This window comes from Xenopus tropicalis, chromosome 9 (assembly GCF_000004195.4).
Source record: "Xenopus tropicalis strain Nigerian chromosome 9, UCB_Xtro_10.0, whole genome shotgun sequence".
Taxonomy (NCBI): Eukaryota; Metazoa; Chordata; class Amphibia; order Anura; family Pipidae; genus Xenopus; species Xenopus tropicalis.
The window spans coordinates 49,520,970-49,540,259 of record NC_030685.2 but is presented as its reverse complement, the minus strand read 5'-3'; the positions used below and the strand labels follow the sequence as shown (position 1 = coordinate 49,540,259).

Here is a 19,290-nt window from a genome sequence, read left to right as displayed (position 1 = left end):
GAATTCAACCTCTAGGGGCACATGTACTAACCCACGAACGGGCCGAATGCGTACGATTGCGTTTTTTTCGTAATGATCGGTATTTTGCAATTTTTCGGAAAATTGTCGCGACTTTTTCGTTGCCATTCCGAACGTTGCGCAAAATCTGCCGATTTTTTCGTAGCGTTAAAACTTGCGCGAAAAGTCGCGCCTTTTTCGTAGCCATTCCGAAAGTTGCGCAAAATGTTGCGATTTTTTCGTAGCGTTTGCGCCGAGTGCGAAACATTCGGATTCATTCAAGCTTCAGTATGGTGACTTTTCTTGGGCCAGGTTGGAGCTGCAGGGTGCCATTGAGTCCTATGGGAGGCTTCCAAAATCATCCTAAGTCTGAAAGTTTCGCCCGCCGCTTACGAGCGCTCAATACGAAAAAGTCGCGACAAGATACGAGCGCATCGTAATGGCTACGAAAAACTCGCGTTTTTTCGCGCAAATCGTATTGGTAACGAAAAAGTCGCAACAATTTCCGAAAAGTCGTAAAGGCGTCGAAGAAATCGCAAAAAATACGAAAAAGTCGCAAAATGTTCGTTTTCCAATCGGAATTTTTCCAATTCGGTTTGGATTCGTGGGTTAGTAAATGTGCCCCTTAGTGTTCAATTAGGCAGCACTTCTGCACCTAGCCCTGGGTGAAAAATTCTGCACACGGTGCACAGTAAGAAGCAACAGAGCAGGTGGCAATGACAGGGCCCTGAGGGGAATTTCCCCCTCCCGAACTTGCACATATGAATGATATGCAATGTTGCAGAAAGCGCTCTGTGCAATAGGGAATCAGCATGTCTCTGTACCCCCAAATGGAACAGAGACATGCTGCAATTCTGCAACGCCAAAATGCATTATGTAAGAATTTGGTGCACTTTTTTGCTCACTGCCCAGAAAGTGGTGATAGTGTCTCTCAATACAATTTATATATTGCATAGGTGGTATGTCAGAAAGTGGACTAGGTAGATTTCCAAATAATGGCCCAGATTCAATTATAGTGTAGTTATAATTCTCCCTGCCTGTACAGTTGCAAAGGGTGTTGTCCTAATTTTGACAGATGTAACTGTACATTCTGCTAAACCTGACAGAAATCTGCAAATACATTTCACACCTTTTTAGAAAGAGAGATATGATTAAAGCATCTAATCATCTTATGATCCTCAGATCTAAGCTACTGTTGAGGAAAATTTACATTTACATCTTTAAAATGAAATAAACATTTAAAAAAAAAAAGAAAAAAAAAACCCAACATTGCAAAACATTTTCCATGGTTAGTGGTGGAATATATGCATGAAAATACAAACCAAAACACGAGAGCACTAACCGCTCAGCCCAAGTGTGCTACACGCGAATCCATTCCCAGATGGATCCCAAGTGTAAAATTGCAAAAAAAAGAATAGCAGAGCACCACGAGGATAAAATAAAAATCCGTCTTTATTCCATAAACAGTAAAAGACACATGAACATCCCGTAGGTCCTTTGGGATGTGCATGTGCCTTTTACTGTTGATTGAATAAAGACGGATTTATATTTTTATTCTCGTGGTGCTCCGCTATTCTTTTTTTGCAATTTTAGTGGTGGAATATGCAATGCAATCTCATTGATCAGATAGGTATGTTGGTCTCTACCCAGTTGTGTTGTCAAAAAGACTATATTATCAAGCTCAGTACCATTGAAAACTCCTAGGTACATGTTTGATATAATGCACTCCTATAAAGCAATTTTTCCAAAAGTCACAAGGTTTACTCCTGTAGGCAACTTTGCACGACTTCGGAAAACAAAGCAATGTGCATGACTTTTCACCGGCGATTCACTTCGTTGCTGGTGCTGGTGGAAATTAGTGGTGGAGATTAGTTGCTTGCAGTAGCAGTGACTAACTCTCTGTGGGGCGTTAGCCTAAAGGTCAGGAGAGGCCAGATAGGAAAAGACAGATAACAGGCCATGGTCAAACCAGGAATACAGATCAGGGGGAAACAAGGGCAGGAACAGGACTTACAATACACGATTCTCAGGACGGCAAAACTCAGGACAGGAATAAAAGGAACTCAAAATTCACAGCAGAATGTCCCATGATCCAGCAACAGGGTATGGGGGGGGAAGCTTAAACAGGGTCTGACTGGGAAGTGCAGAACTCACCAGGCCCCCAGGGTCCCCCACACATTCCCAGGGGCCCCTGCAGCGCCCCACCACCTGCATTCGTAATTGGCGAACAACATTTTTATTTTTAGTTTCTCTCATTCTGGCTGACTTTAGCCCCTAGAATATTCTAAATAGTACTTAATGCCCTCTTGGCAATCTTAGACAATAATATTGACACAGTTCCTTTGAAGACAACAAAAAAAGTGTATGAGTTCCAATACAGACAACAGACTTCCTGGGCATAATTCTAGACTAAAGCCAACTCAAGGTATAAATTTCAAGCCCAAAGCTCTGTCCTTGAAGAGCAGGTCCACAGACTTCATAAGATACCCTCTCCTAGGACAAATAGGATGCAGTTGAACTTTCTAAGGTGATAGAGCAAAATTCATCAGGATCTTTCCCAACCAATAGACCTGACTCCAGCATCCATCATCAGTCTGCACTGGTGGACTCACCTACACCATCTACAGCAAGGCAGAAAGTGGTCTTGGCAAATCCAAGAGATCATTACTAATGACACCAGTCTGGTAAGTTGGGGAGTAACTTAGTCACCAAAGGTCTGTCAAGGAACATCTTCTCAAGAGACCAGACTCCATATAAACACCTTGGGACTGAGAGTGGTGTACAACGCTCTGACCCACTGGCAGTGCTTCCTTCCAAAAAAAAAAACATATCCAGATCGAGTCTGACAATGGAACAACAGTTGCATACCTGAACAGACAGGGAGGTACAAGGAGAGCAGGCACCCTCAAGAAAGTTTTCAGAATCATGGACTGAGTGGAAAGCTCCCTGATCTCTCATCTTATACTAGGAATACACAATTGGCAGGCACATCACCAAAGCAGAAACACTTTGGATCCTAGGGAATGAAAATGGTGAATACCATACATCAATGCTTCAACACATAGCTTCATCACATTATTACCAGGATAAGGGATCCTCAAGCAGTGGGGGTGGATGCACTGGGTCAGCCCCTGACTGGGTTATCTTGTCTACACTTTCTCCATTTATTCCATTCCATGATTCCTGCAAAATATATAGATCTAAGGCATTTCAACTATTGTAAAAGCTTCTGAATGGCTAGGACGTGCTTGGTTCGCAACCCCTGTACAGTTATTGGTGGAGGAGCTATGGGTTCTATCCAAACTACCAGATCTACTATCTCAAGGCCCGGCTTGAGCAGACAACATTCACAGAATAAATATAATAGCATGGCTCAAATAACCCATATCTGGCAGCCCACTAAATCTATTTTAAGTTCAGAAAAACCTTCTTAAACCTTCCTAAAATCATTTCACATTCTAGGCTTTCTACAGACATACGCCAACGTATTTCAGCCCTCAAGGTACAGTTCTCTGCACTCACAAACCTGACCCACAAGACGTGCTTCCATCGATTTGTCACTACCTCAAAGCTATACTGTGACTTTATTCCCTCACTGCACTCCAAAGATCTCCATTTGAACCAATGACTTCAGTGCACATTACATTTTAGCCTTATGTTTGGATCACAGAGTTTCAAGCCTGACTGCAAAAACATATAAAGCAAGACAGTGAGCTGCACACACCAGGACTTGGCAAAAAAATGATAAGTTTATTTAAGAAAAGAAATCCAACGTTTCGAGCACTAACTGTGCTCTTCCTCAGGGAAAAGTTTTTTCCCTGAGGAAAAGCACAGTTAGTGCTCGAAACATTGGATTTCTTTGCTTAAATAAACTTATCATTTTTTTGCCAAGTCCTGGTGTGTGCAGCTCACTGTCTTGCTATATATATATATATATATTTATTTTTTCCCCCATGAAACTCTCCTATCAAGAAAACAAGGATTATGTCAGTGGGCAAACCAGCCAAACGAAATGGCAAAAAAAGAAATCCAGACACACTTCAAATTTTTTTAAAAAGTTCTATGAAACCAAACCTCTCAAATTCTATTCAGACAAATCTTCATTCTTGGCAAGGTTGTTTGAATTTCATAGCTTTTCTCACATCATGCTGAACAAATAAAACAGTACAGCCTAATTCTAGTGAATGAGGAAAATTTGGTTCTGCCAACACGTTTCCTTATCAGTAGGTCATTGTCAATCAATTAATGTAGACAGCTGGAGTCTGTGAAGCCGGGATTAGAAAAGAAGACAATGGCTTGTCTTAGGCTATTACAATTTAATCACTTTAACTAAATAAATAAGGCAGCCCGAAGCTGCTGACATGTCAAGGGAATGTTGAACAAAAAGAAAACTTCAGCGTACATCGGTCTTTACTTTTTCCCCTATCTGGCAGGACAAGAGAGGGTTATTACTGTAGCTTTAAGTTCCATCTTTGTGTTCCTGGCTTTGATTCCCATTCGAACCCTGCCACTTTCTGGCACTAATTTGTCAAACCAAACAAAGGAGGGATTTGTACCTCCTGTAAGGTCTCAATTAGAACTAGCTTCTGTTGTATTATGTACCATTCATCCTCAACACAATGACTATAATTACTGGAATTTGCACTAAAAGGCTGAAGAATTTGTAGAAAAACCTTTGCACCCTCAACTCTTATTTGTTCTTCTTACCAAAGGGGTGGGAATGTAAATCTTAGCACTTTATTAAATATAACTGACACCCTTGGGTTAAACAGCAACCAAACAAGAGAAACATTCATAAGCCATAATGCAGGGGACCAGATGAAAAAGTTCAAGAAAATTCACAGCTCCGAACAGTTATTTGTTAAAAAATAACAAGTAACAAATGAATCACAAGATAACAGGCAGTTCATGCCATTAATAGTAGTTGTAAATTGCAATACATTGCTACAGGTTAAATTTGTTATACAACTATGAAGTATATCCTGATAAGGACCCATGATTCACTGGAAAAATTGACATAGGGTGGTGGTAATCACTGGGCAAAAAAACTAAATAAAAAAAAAACAAGTGCAAAAACACATATACACAATGTGTAATAGAGACCTTGTTAGTTCCACTGGGGCAAGGAATTACGTGTATGGTGTATAAAATCTGTAAGGGCTATGACACATGGAGCTACTTGTAGCCAGCTACAAACTGGCAGAAAATACCCTGCCATAGACAATACTGAGAACTGTTTCTGCTAAAACACATGCAGATACAATTATCAGTATTGTCTACAAGTAGGTAGGTGTGGCTTTGCCCTAAAGCGCTGCAGAAAATATTGGCACTTCAATCTATAGGGGAACTAAAGCCCTCAGCGACATATGCATCAAAGATTGGGGGCTAGAGGGACCATGGCCTTCTTCAAACTTTTACTCCTGTTCAAAGTTATAATACAGTACATTTTACTGTGGGCACAATCTTTTCACACAAGACCATTTCTGAGCTTAGGCTCAGTGACAAGGTAAAAATCAGAGCCCAGCAGTTCAACTGTCTACCCAGCACCCAACTACAATTCTACCAGCCCCCCTACACTTACCTCTACTTCTGCCACATAGAAAAAGGGGGTGGTGAGGGTGGAGGCTGGAGTTTTTTAGTGCATAGAAACTAAAGCTTCCGTTAAAAAAAAATAAGAATTTTACTCTGGGTGCTTGTAACTTCTGCAGAAGTAGTTAGGGGATAATGCTTAATCTTAACAATAATGTATAAATATTAATATTTATTCATATAATTACACTTTGTCATTAACCTTATAAATAATAACTGCAAAAATATACCTGCACATTTGAAGCTCTGAGCAGTGAGACCTCTCTCCAAAGCCAGTGATGTCAACAGACTAAGAAAGCTAGTGGTCACTGACTGGCGCTTGCTTCTTTGAAGTTCTTTTACTGACTGATTTTCTTTGGATTTCTTTCTGAGAGGCACTAGTAGACTCTGATCGGATTTTCTTGCCGAATTAGCAGCAGATATTATGGCATCCATCCATTCCTGAGCCCTTTGCAGTGTCTCAGTCCTAAGCCGAAGAAGATCTTCTGGAAAAATGACTTGAAAACACGAATCATATCCATCAAGCATATCCATCTCAACTGCTATACATGCATCTATATTGTAGCTGAGCAATGGATCCTCATCCAGGCAACTAGGCTGATATGCTGCAAAATGTGAATTAGAAAGTACAAAAGTAAAAGCTTTCCAGTTACTCTGAATTGTTAATCTATATAAAGTTCCAGTTTTTATGATGTTTTTCTGGTGTCCATTCGAGACTTTGATGGCACTAGGAGTGAACTTGTTGACATTATTATCCATACAATCTCTAATACTATCCTGAAAGTTATTTTGTCTTTTTAAGATGTCCTGGTGAATACTTCTGTAGTTAGGAAGAAGATTCAAGGCACATATTGCTTCCCATAACTTTTGACCCCAGTCTATGGCCTCCCATGCTGAATCCGCCTTTAACTGCAGATATCGGTCATCTGTCATTATTACATTAACGAGTTTAGTTTCATGGCTTCCAGTTATAGTGATGCTTTCAATTTGAGAAAGATGATACGTATTAATGGCATTATGATTGCCACTATAATCACTACCATATATATGCAATTTATATTGTGATATCTCAGCATAACAACCTTTCCAAAAGCTCTCTGGTGTAATTCGAGTTTCCAGGAATCCCTTCTTGAGAATATTTGGGAATGAGGAACTTAATTCTGTAAAACAAAAAAAATTATGAATTACAGGAAGCACATTAACACTGCTTAACTTAATTTAAAACAAAAAAATTAATAGAATATATCGTAACTAGGGTTTACATTGAAAATAAACATTTTAGAGGAATATTCTCTTGTGCTTTTTAAATCATGTCTACCACCTTACTAGCAAGGATCACCTGCACAGGTTTTTGCAGGTGAAGGCCATTCATAAACCAGTGTTTCTCTTTAATTTAGCACAAATAGATGCAGACACAGTCTAATCTAATTATTTAACATGGGTAACTATGCTGGCAAAGAGATTAAACAAAACAACTTACCTGCATGTCATACAGGAAAAAGAGCATGCACACATTTCCTGTATATAACACTACGAAAAACAGCTCAGGTAAGCATTTTTAGCTATGGTTACCAGTGATTCTTTTATTCTGGTACTGTAGGTTTAACAGTTGGTGGAACATAAAGGTTAAAGCAGTGATCCCCAACCAGTGGCTCACAGGCAACATGCTGCTCGCCAATATCTTGGATTTTGCTCCCAGTGGCCTCAGAGCTGGTACTCATTTTTTAATTCCTGCTTGAAGGCAAGTTTTGGTTACATAAAAACAGGTGTACTGACAAACAAAGCCTCTTATAGTCTGCCAAACTGGAATATCAAATATCCAATCACAGCCCTTACTGGTCGCCCTCTAGAAACTTTTTTAATGCTTGTGTTGCTCCCCAACTTTATTTTATATTTACATTTCGCTCACAGGTAAAAATTTTAGGGACCCCTGGGTTAAAGGAAAAAGCATCCTTCTCTAAAATGTTCAGGTGCAGGGTGATAATTTAAAGAAGAACTATACCTATTGTAATGAAAAATTCTCAATACTCCCCATTACATTCTCTTAAAACGTTTTATTAAAAATTGTATATCGGCTACCTTTTGCTCGCACTGCAGCTTTAAACATTTTATCACAAGAGGAGTATGGTGGTCCCATTTTATTTCTGACACGTCACTATTTTTTTTATGTTAGATCCTGCTCCTCTGCTCGCTGCTGCACTATGAGGAATGGGAGCTAGGGGATTAAAGGTAGAGTTGATATGCCTACACAATAGCATAATTCTTATTCATTGAGCAAAAGAGAGGTTAGATGACATTTATGTGGGTTATGTGATCCGAGTGTATATGTCCAAGGCATTCTGAAGATTTAGGGGCTGATTTACTTACCCACGAACAGGTCGAATGGAGTCCGATTGCGTTTTTTTCGTAATGATCGGTACTTTGCGATTTTTTCGTATGTTTTGCGATTTTTTCGGATTCTTTACGAATTTTTCGGATCCAATACGATTTTTGCGTAAAAACGCGAGTTTTCCTATCCATTACGAAAGTTGCGTAAAAAGTTGCGCATTTTGCGTAGCGTTAAAACTTACGCGAAAAGTTGCGCATTTTTCGTAGCGTTAAGTTTTAACGCTACGAAAAATGCGCAACTTTTCGCGTAAGTTTTAACGCTACGAAAAATGCGCAACTTTTTACGCAACTTTCGTAATGGATACGAAAAACTCGCGTTTTTACGCAAAAATCGTATTGGTAACGAAAAATTCGTACAGAATCCGAAAAAATCGCAAAACATACGAAAAAGTCGCAAAATGTTCGTTTTCAAGTCGGAACTTTTCCAATTCGGGTCGGATTCGTGGGTTAGTAAATCAGCCCCTTAGTGTGCATGCATGTACCCTAAATTGGAGCTATTCTGCAAAATAAGAAAATTACATATTGATAAACAACTTCTCAAATATTTTGGAAAAGATCAATGGTTCAGAAAAACACAGATGGGGGGGATTATAGGCAGATGGGGGATGTTCTTTTTTCCCATAAAAACAATCAACGCACCAGAGGTCACCCCTTTAGATTAGAGGAACGAAGCTTCCATTTGAAGCAGCGTAGGTGGTTTTTCACGGTGAGGGCAGTGAGGTTGTGGAATGCCCTTCCTAGAGATGTGGTAATGGCAGATTCTGTTAATGCCTTTAAGAGGGGCCTAGATGAGTTCTTGAACAATCAGAATATCCAAGGCTATTGTGATACTAATATCTACAGTTAGTGCTAGTGGTTGTATATATAGTTTATGTATGTGAGTGTATAGATTGGTAGGTGTGGGTTAGGTGTGCTGGGTTTACTTGGATGGGTTGAACTTGATGGACACTGGTCTTTTTTCAACCCTATGTAACTATTTAACAGATAGTCTTACACTGCCATGCACATTAAGGTAAAAGATCTTTCAGTTTCGTGGACACAGCTTATCTTGAAACAATCATTTAAAAATACAGTTTGTCCATAAACAAAAACAACCATTTCAAGTGATCGTCTAGTTGAAGCTAGGAAAACTACCTGCTTAGCCCTGCAAACATTGGACAATGGGCAAATTTCATTGTTAACAACATTTTCAAACCTGCCCAACTGATTTATTGACTGACGTTGGATGAAAAATCGCTAGATGTGTGATCATTCGGTATCACTTTACGATGATTTGATGTATTTGTCAGATTGCACACTGAAATGGGTCATTTGGGAGAGAAAAATCTTAACGTGTATGGCCACCTTTGGTGGAAATCACTTCTGGTAAGGACACCTAAACATAAAGGCAAACTATTTTATCTTTTTTTCATCTTTAACCTTTTAATTGCACTTTAAAACATGTCCTGGTTCCTATTAGTAAAAGTCTAGAACATTTTTTCCACTAGAATGTTGGTAAAAGTTTGTTAATAAAGATTGGTATATTACTCTTTATTACCAGATCTGTAAGAAAACAAAACAAAATAAAAAGAACCAAAACCATGAAAACAAATGCAATCCTGTTTGTTTATCCTCATTTTGTTGAATTGTAAAGTGATATAAAATATCAAGAGAAATTATAGCTAAAACTATAGCATTACTTTGCCTTACTTGACTGTTCATTAGTAATCCTATAACATCTGAAAAGCTAATACACTTCTTTGAAACCCACACAAATCCCCTGAAAGTGAACATAATGGTTGTGAATGTTGCCTAAATCATATCCCTATATTAATCCAACTAGAAGTGTAGAAAAGCAGTTCTATGCTCATTCTCTCTGGTCTTTGTATCTTCAACAAATGACATTTCCCTCTCTCTCTGCAAAATCAGTGTTCCCTGGTCTGTTGCGCCCTTATCCCTGGTAATGGCTTTTTTTTAAGCTTAGGTTTCCCTATATATTCCTTCTACAAATACAAGAAGCCCTTAAGCTCTATCAGTTCTCAGTGAAGTGGTCCAGTCAATTAAAATTCAAACATCTTGCTGTGGCGCTGGGGGTCAGGATGGAAGCTGGCTTTGAACAGTCCAGTCAGAAAGCCCTGATTCTTTCTGATTAGCGGTCTTAATGGAAATGGCAATACATTTTCAGTTAATTTAGATCCTCAATCAGAAAAATTGAATTTGAGTGGCAACAAAGGAAACCTAATCACATTAAATGACCCAACACCTGGGTTGTACCTTTTACTGCATTGTTCTAAAAAGTAAGGGAAGGCAAGAGAAAAAGAAACTGATATTTAATTCATGCACACCATGTACCAGTCTTTGCACAGTTTGCTTTTGCTAAAAAACACCTTGAATGAAATTAAAGTTAATGGAAAGGTTGAACAAATTAACCAGATTAAGAGTTTGCCTTGCCTCCTTAGACCAAGTGTATTAGCTAAAAGATGCATCCACTTCTACTCATGCATATTAAAACATTAATTATAGTTGAATGAAGCTGCTTTTATTCAATGCCTGAAAGAGATGCACTGAAGATACTATACCACGCTTTCTATTGTGTAAAAATAATGTTAAAAATGATCAGATTTGCAATTATAATAATAAGCCAATGTAATGCTTTTCATGAGATCTGCAACTACTTTGCAGCCACAAATTATACATCATTACTGTTATTATAATGGGATTACACTGATTTTATCTTAATGTGATGGACTTACAAAGTCATATTTTTTATATAATTAATGAGGTAAATCAGATATACTGTGGTAGTTTAAATAAAAAGGATGGCTTTGCAAATACATAAAACCCACACAGAACAAAATATTTGCATTGTGCAAAAGAGAAAGGTCCTAATAAGGACCGAAACGTTGGTTTTAACAATATATCTACAATAAAAAAAATTTTGATGAAACATTGAAGGGTGTGCTGGCCACAGATAATTATTTTCTATACAGACATAATTTTGGCTATGCACCCCGCAGAATATTGAGCCTTGGAGTGAGGACACCATTTGGATTGAGATATATATATATATATATATAACTCAATCCAAATGGATATATCTCAAACCTTGAGAAAGGTCCTAACAAGGACCGAAACGTTGGTTTTAACAATATATCTGCAATAAAAATTTTTTTGATGAAACATTGAAGGGTGTGCTGGCCACAGATGATTATTTTCTATATATATATATATATATATACACACATATTATTCTAAGGTTATTTCAGATAGTCTTCATTCTAATATTTTTATTAATAATTATGTCTACATTCTACATAAAGATCATTGCAAGATCAGTTTCCCTTTTAAGACAGAAGATATTCAATATTCTGTGATATAAAATATGAAAGAGAATTGAAAACACTGTATTAAAGATGTTTAAAAAAACAAATACAACATAAATGGGAAAGGTACCTACCATTATCTGCTTCCATATTATTGTTTCTGGATACTGAAAAAGGACTTGTGCAATGCACGCCCTGGCTTGAAGACCTTTGCAATGGAGCTGGCTTTCGAATGTTTTTCCAGTCAACATGACTAACATCTGACCGAGATCTGTTATGTCCTGGTTTAAATTTTGGAACATCTTCAAGATGATCTAATGAGTCATTGACTGAATGAGGTCTGTCCACCCTTCGGTTACATGACTGAAATAGATTAAAAGTAGAAGTACCCTTTTCTTTTTCTGCTAGTAAAGGATCATCGGAATATGTACTTTTAGCAGACTCATTTTGTTCTTTGGCATGGATTCCATTCTTTGTTTTGGCATCAAATAGACTACTTTTGCATCTCTCCCAAATTATGCTCCTTTGGGATGTATTGGCATTTTGTCCATCAGCTTGTTCTTTGATTTTATTGGATATCTCATTTCCCAAAAATTCAGGGACTTGGTGAATTCCAAAAACATGTGGCTGATGGACTCCATTTTCCAGCTTATCAAAAGAGTTGAAAAAGTCTTCTGTAACCTCTAGTGCAGGACTAATGTCGTCTACTTCCAATGCTTCCATTATTTGTATATATTAATAATACTTATGGCGCCTCATAACTGGTTTTGCAAACAAAGGCAGGAACCCAATAGTAATTTTAAACATCTGTTCATTAAATATACTAAATAGGACTCTGACAGGACAGGTGACAAGAATTCTTCAATTTACCCGAAAATCAGCATATTTGATGATATCTGCAGAAACTATATAAACATATATAAAAATGTTATATTTCAGAACAGGATAAGTTGTTTAAAAAATTACATATAGTATAAAAAGTATAACAACTCATAATGTTAGCAGAGACAAAACATTTTTCAGTGCAGACATATCCTAGTGAAATATTCAAATGTTTAGTCAAAATGTGTAATCCCCCCTCACCCCAACCACTTTCTCACTTACCACTACAAACAGACAATGAGAGAGGGAATACTTGATTTGGCTGTTTCTAAGATAAGGCTTACATAGATTTTGGGTACTTTTGAGCATTAGAAAGTAGCAGAAGTTAGCAAGGTTTTGGATGTGGGGTGTAAATTTTTTTAAAGGATGGATATAATATCAAACACCAGCAATTCAATATCATCAGGGCAGTTCCAGGACCGAAAGATGATAATGATGATGAATTTAATGCAGCTAAGAAAGGTAGGTTAGTAGGTAGCACTTCTGCCTCACAGCCCTGGGGTCCTGAGTTCAGTCCTGGCCTGGACTTTATCTACAAGGGGTTTGTATGATCTCTCTGTGTCTGCTTGGGCTTCCTCCGGTTACTCTGGTTCCCTCCCACACTCCAAAAAACATACAGGCAGGTTAATTGGTTCCTGACTAAATTGCCTACAGCATATGTGAATGAAATAGGGGCCTTAGACTGTAAGCTCTTCTGGGGCAGGGACTGATGTGAATGATGAATAATCTCTGTAAAGTGATGCAGAAATGTGTCAGCGCTATATAAATAACAGGAAATAAAATAAATAAAAAAATCCAAGAAATGCTGGTGTGATGCAAAAGTAAGTGATTCAATAACAAGATGGGACTGCATAGAGTAAGCACAGTAGTTAGCTCAATAGACAAGGGAGGATTGAATCATAAAAGGAAGATAGGTAAAGGCAATGTACAGCAAGCCAAAGAGAAGCAACAGTGATGATAAATATTTAAGGCATGGCAATGCAACAGCTATAAGCAATCACGACAACGGACAGTCTTCTCTCTTATACATTTCTATGTTTTAAGCGTTATTTATAATAGATAGCTTTATCAACCTATCTTGTTGTTCATTATGCTTTTCCTTACTATTGCTGAACTAATGCTTGATTATTTCTATTGCAAGATTGAATTGTACATAAAACCCAATAAAAATTTTAAAAATCAAATATTTAAGGCATGGAACTAACCACCTCATTGTGTAAGTGATTTTTTGTAACTTATTTATTTTATTTCAATTTTTAACACAATACAACAAGTAGGAAGTAAGAAACATTAGCGATTATGGTTTGGAAATTTTTTAAATGTAAAACTACCAATGCAAAGTTTGGAAATCTTGGAAATGTTCAGATTTTGTAGGACTTTAGAACTGAAGTTACCAAACAAAGTGTGATTTAAGTATGGGGTTTAAAGGCATAGTCATTACCTACCGGATGCTAAAATATTGTTTGTGATACTATATATCAAGACTATAAAAGACAAAATTAATGTGTCAGCGGCACAGCATAAGTTAAGATAACAGACTAGCACTAAAAAATACTGGTTGCTATGAAAACTGTTCAAATCTGCTAATAAGGTTGGAGCAGTGTTAGTGATTGGAAATCAGACTAGACAGAGATTCCATACTGAGGACCCTCCTAAAAAAAATCTTTGATTTTGTATACAAAGCTTGTAAAAGCTCAGGCTACTGATCCTAGCTGGCACATTTTTTTAATACAAACTTCTTACACAAGTGTTCTATGTTCCTCAAAAAATATGCTTACAGAAAACCCAGGGAGGCAAACATACCAGGGGTAGTTTTCACACTGTAGATATTTGAGCTAATGTATGTCTGTTGCCATATTACAGGACAGGACAGTGATTATCTTTAAAGGGTGTCCTTATGTGTTTAAGGAGAGATCGGAAAAAGTCTGATACTGAAAAACATGTGTAGACAAGAGAAGAAAAAAAATCCTGTGTTTCTTACATAGTAACATAGTAACATAGTAAGTTGGGTTGAAAAAAGACATACGTCCATCAAGTTCAACCATAATGCCTATACCTAACCTGCCTAACTACAAGTTGATCCAGAGGAAGGCAAAAAACCCCATCTGAAGCCTCTCTAATTTGCCTCAGAGGGGAAAAAATTCCTTCCTGACTCCAAGATGGCAATCGGACCAGTCCCTGTATCAACTTGTACTAAGAGCTATCTCCCATAACCGTGTATTCCCTCACTTGCTAAGAATCCATCCAGCCCCTTCTTAAAGCTATATAATGTATCAGCCAGTACGACTGATTCGGGGAGGGAATTCCACAACTTCACAGCTCTCACTGTAAAAAATCCTTTCCGAATATTTAAATGGAACCTCCCTTCTTCTAAACGGAGTGGGTGCCCTCGTGTCCGTTGGAAGGACCTACTGGTAAATAAAACATTAGAGAGGTTATTATATGATCCCCTTATATATTTATACATAGTTATCATGTCACCTCTTAAGCGCCTCTTCTCCAGTGTAAACAGACCCAACTTGGCCAGTCTTTCTTCATAACCGAGACTTTCCATACCCTTTACCAGCTTAGTTGCCCTTCTCTGGACCCTCTCTAGCTCAATAATGTCCCGTTTGAGCACTGGAGACCAAAACTGAACAGCATATTCTAGATGGGGCCTTACCAGTGCTCTGTAAAGGGGAAGAATAACCCCCTCCTCCCGTGAATCTATACCCCTTTTAATACAGCTCAGAACCTTGTTTGCCCTTGCAGCTGCTGCCTGGCATTGCTTGCTACAGCCAAGTTTATTATCTACAAGGACTCCAAGATCCTTCTCCATTATGGATTTGCCTAGTGCAGTCCCATTAAGGTTATACGGGGCTTGCATATTTTTACATCCCAGGTGCATGACCTTACATTTATCCACATTAAATCTCATCTGCCACTTAGCTGCCCAGATTGCCAGTTGGTCAAGATCCTGCTGCAGGGATGTCACATCCTGGATAGAATTGACTGGTCTGCAGAGTTTTGTGTCATCTGCAAACACTGATACATTACTCATAATACCCTCCCCTAAGTCATTTATGAACAAATTAAACAAAAGTGGACCCAGTACAGAACCCTGAGGGACCCCACTGAGAACCTTACTCCAAGTAGAGAATGTGCCATTAACAACCACCCTCTGTACCCGATCCTGTAGCCAGTTTTCTATCCATGTGCAAACGACTTCACTAAGACCAATAGACCTTAGCTTAGAAAGCAGTCGTTTGTGGGGAACGGTATCAAATGCTTTGGCAAAATCCAAATAGATTATATCTACTGCATCCCCACTGTCCAGCTTCTTACTTACCTCATCATAAAAAGCAATTAAATTGGTCTGACATGACCTGTCCTTCATAAAGCCATGCTGATTACTGCTCATAATGCCATTCTCCACTACATAATTTTGAATGTGATCCCTTAACAAGCCTTCAAATAACTTGCCCACCACGGATGTCAAACTTACAGGCCTATAATTGCCAGGCTGAGATCTTATTCCCTTTTTAAATATGGGAGTGACATTCGCCTTCTTCCAATCACTAGGTACCATACCTGATGAAAGAGAGTCTGAGAATATCAGAAACAAGGGCCACTGCAATTCTGCCCCTAGCTCTCTCAGTACCCGAGGGTGTATTCCATCTGGCCCAGGTGCCTTGTTTACATTTATCGTGTGTAACCCTTTAAGCACCATATCCTGTGCCAACCACTGTGTAGTTGGAGCTGAGGCAACAGTGAAGCTATTGGGTGAGACTTGGCCCACTGGCTCCTCTACTGTATACACAGAAGAAAAGAACTGGTTAAGCACATCTGCCTTTTCTGTATCCGCTGTAACCATATTGTTATTATAACTCAATGGGGCCACACCCTCAACCTGCATCTTTTTACTATTAATATACTTAAAAAACTTTTTGGGGTTAGTCTTGGCCTCGGCCGCGATGCGCTCCTCATTTTCTATCTTTGCCTTCCGGATTGCTGTTTTACAACACTTGTTATAGTGTTTATATTCATTAAACGCAGCTACTGTCCCCTCTGACTTATATTTCTTAAAAGCTTTCCTTTTTTTCCCTATTAACTTCTTTACCTCAGAGTTAAGCCACATAGGGTGATTCTTAACACTTCTACTTTTTCTTATTAATGGAATGAATTGAGAACAGTAATGATTTAATATCATTTTAAATGACAACCATTTCTGCTCTGTATTTTTATCAGAAAACATAATGCCCCAATCTATGCCCTGAAGCGCTGCCCTTAAGGAGCTAAAATTTGCTTCTTTTGCTAGAGGACTCTACAGCTTTTCTGTGAGTGCTTATGGCTGTATTTACATAGACTTTTTTGATAAAGCTTACTTAGTTTTTACCTTTCCTTCACCTTTAAACTTTACTGATGGGATGCTATGGGCACATTACTGGTGATGTTTGATTCCAGTGTTAATAAAGATGCCCCAAGGCGTGCTTCTCCTAGCTACTTCACAGAGCATGGTTGAAGTGTAACAGACATGTACAGATTTATGTACACAAGTCAGTAACTAAATCAGCCCGTTCCTAAACATTTTAGTGTGTTCAGAGATCATGAACTCTAATTTCTGAAAATAGGATAAGATCAGTTATAGAATCAAGAGGCTCCACTTTAAAGAGGACCAGTGGATAAATTGGCTACCCTCACTGGGTTTAAATATTATGATTTATAGATTGTATATATAAATATTTATATAATATATATATATATATATATATATATATATATATATATAGGTGAGAGAGAGAGAGAGCAAAGTTCCTACATTGTCTGATATTATATTTGCTTTTCACTAATTGTGGTAATTGTGTAAAATCATTATATGCAGGACAGAAGTTTGGTTGCCTATTATGCCATATTGGTATACATTACTGTTGATTTGAGTGACCAGTAGAGGTCACTGTTGACTAATCTATTTAAAGAATGTGTCAAAAACATGTTTGTAAGTGTAAAAGACTCCCGATTGGATTGCTGCTTTTGTACTATTATACTGTTGCATGGGAACACTGTCTGAAAGCACATAAATATTTCTTGGGCTTGCACAGTTGTGATTATTGTGGGTATAATAGAGGAAGTCAATCTGTGACTTAGGATAACAATAAAAAATGTCCTGAGCCGACAGGTGGATGTGTGTGTCATCTTTATAACAATGATACTGGAATTTGAAACCACAGAACCAGTTCAGAACCAGTTCAGTTCAAATTTCATTTGAAGCAGCGTGTTTTTTTTAACTGTGAAGGCACAGAGGTTGTGGAACACCCTTCTAAGTGATTTTGTGATGGCAGATGCTATCTTTAAAAATGGCTTTGATGATTTCATAATATTCAAGGCTATTGTGATACTAAAATCTACAGTTAGGGGCAGATTCATCAAAGTATGAGTTCAAATCCTGAAATGGGTAAAATTCGGATTAGATCCGATAATTTCTGATGATCGAAAATGTCATGGAAATGCTTACAAAAAAAAGTAATAGTTGTATTGGTGATCCGAAAGTCAAAAAAATTTCGTATCTGAATGATCATAAATGGCAGGAAAACCTTTCTGACTTTGATCCTTCTGTGCATGTTTTTTGAAGCCTCCCATAGGACTCAATGGCACTCTGCAGCTTCAACCTGGCCCAAGGAAAGTCACAATAACTAAGCTTTAATGAATCTGAAACTTTCATAATCGCACAAATTGCCGCAGAATTGTCACAAGGTACGAAAAAGTCGAAAAAAATACGCACAGTACAAAAACTTAAAAAAAATATTTAATGAATCCCCTTAGTATAGATATTGGTGTGTGTGTTTGTATATACAGTGGATATAAGTCTACACACCCCTAGTAAAATGTCAGGTTCCTGTGCTGTACAAAAATGAGACAAAGATAAATCATTTCAGAACTTTTTCCACCTTTAATGTGACCTATAAACTGTACCACTCAATTGAAAAACAAACTGAAATCTTTTAGGTGGAGGGAAGAAAACCAAAAAAACTAAAATAATGTGGTTGCATAAGTGTGCACACCCTCTTCTAACTGGGGATGTAGCTGTGTTTACATTCAAAATCATGATTACATTCAAAATCATGTTAAATAGGAGTCAGCATACACCTGCCATCATTTAAAGTGCCTCTGATTAACCCCAAATAAAGTTCAGCTGCTCTAGTTGGTCTTTCCCGACATTTTTTTAGTCGCATCCCACAGCAAAAGCCATGGTCCACAGAGAACTTCCAAAGCATCAGAGGGATCTCATTGTTAAAAGATATCAGTCAGGAGAAGGGTACAAAAGAATTTCCAAGGCATTAGATATACCACAGAACCCAGTGAAGACAGTCATCATCAAGTGGAGAAAATATGGCACAACGGTGACATTACCAAGAACTGGACCTCCCTCCAAAATTGATGAAAAGACGAGAAGAAAAACTGGTCAGGGAGGCTACCAAGAGGCCTACAGCAACATTAAAGGAGCTGCATGAATATCTGGCAAGTACTGGCTGTGTGGTACATGTAACAACAATCTCCCGTATTCTTCATATGTCTGGGCCATGGGGTAGAGTGGCAAGACGAAAGCCTTTTCTTACTAAGAAAAACATCCAAGCCTAAGTCAACTTTAATCGCTTACCTTGTACCCTGGGCTGGTGCCCGTTAGGAGAAAATTGAACCAGCCCGGGGTAACTGTAGCGGAGCGCTTCCTCCTTCCGTATTCCCACTGCCTGCAAATTCCCGGGACAATCACATGCGCAGTAGAGTGAAAAGCCGACTTTATAGTTTAAGTTCGGCTTTTTCACTCTACTGCACATGCGCGCACGTGAAGCAGGAAGCGATCGCAGCTACCCCGGGCTGGTTCTATTCTCTCCGAACAGGGGCACCAGCTCGGGGTAAAAGGTAAGCGATTTAAGTCACCCCAAGAACTGGAACTCCCTCCAAAATTGATGAAAAGACGAGAAGAAAACTGGTCAGGGAGGCTACCAAGAGGCCTACAGCAACATTAAAGGAGCTGCATGAATATCTGGCAAGTACTGGCTGTGTGGTACATGTGACAACAATCTCCCGTATTCTTCATATGTCTGGGCCATGGGGTAGAGTGGCAAGAGTGATAGACTCATACCCAAAAAGATTG

General features: G+C 38.4%; 1 protein-coding gene across 4 annotated transcripts in view; it reads right to left on the bottom strand.

Annotated features, from left to right (window-relative positions):
* The window catches only part of plekhm3 (pleckstrin homology domain containing M3), a 104,323-nt gene that overhangs the window by 75,002 nt on the left and 10,031 nt on the right, over positions 1-19,290 (bottom strand). For all 4 annotated transcript variants that reach the window (XM_002937114.5, XM_031893432.1, XM_031893433.1 and 1 more), the window contains exons 2-3: positions 11,411-12,181; positions 5,817-6,746 (exon numbers count right to left, since the gene is read on the bottom strand). In XM_002937114.5, the coding sequence (XP_002937160.2) occupies positions 5,817-6,746; positions 11,411-11,999 (1,519 nt within the window). In that variant the 5' untranslated portion in view covers positions 12,000-12,181. The remainder of the gene's footprint in view (positions 1-5,816; positions 6,747-11,410; positions 12,182-19,290) is intronic.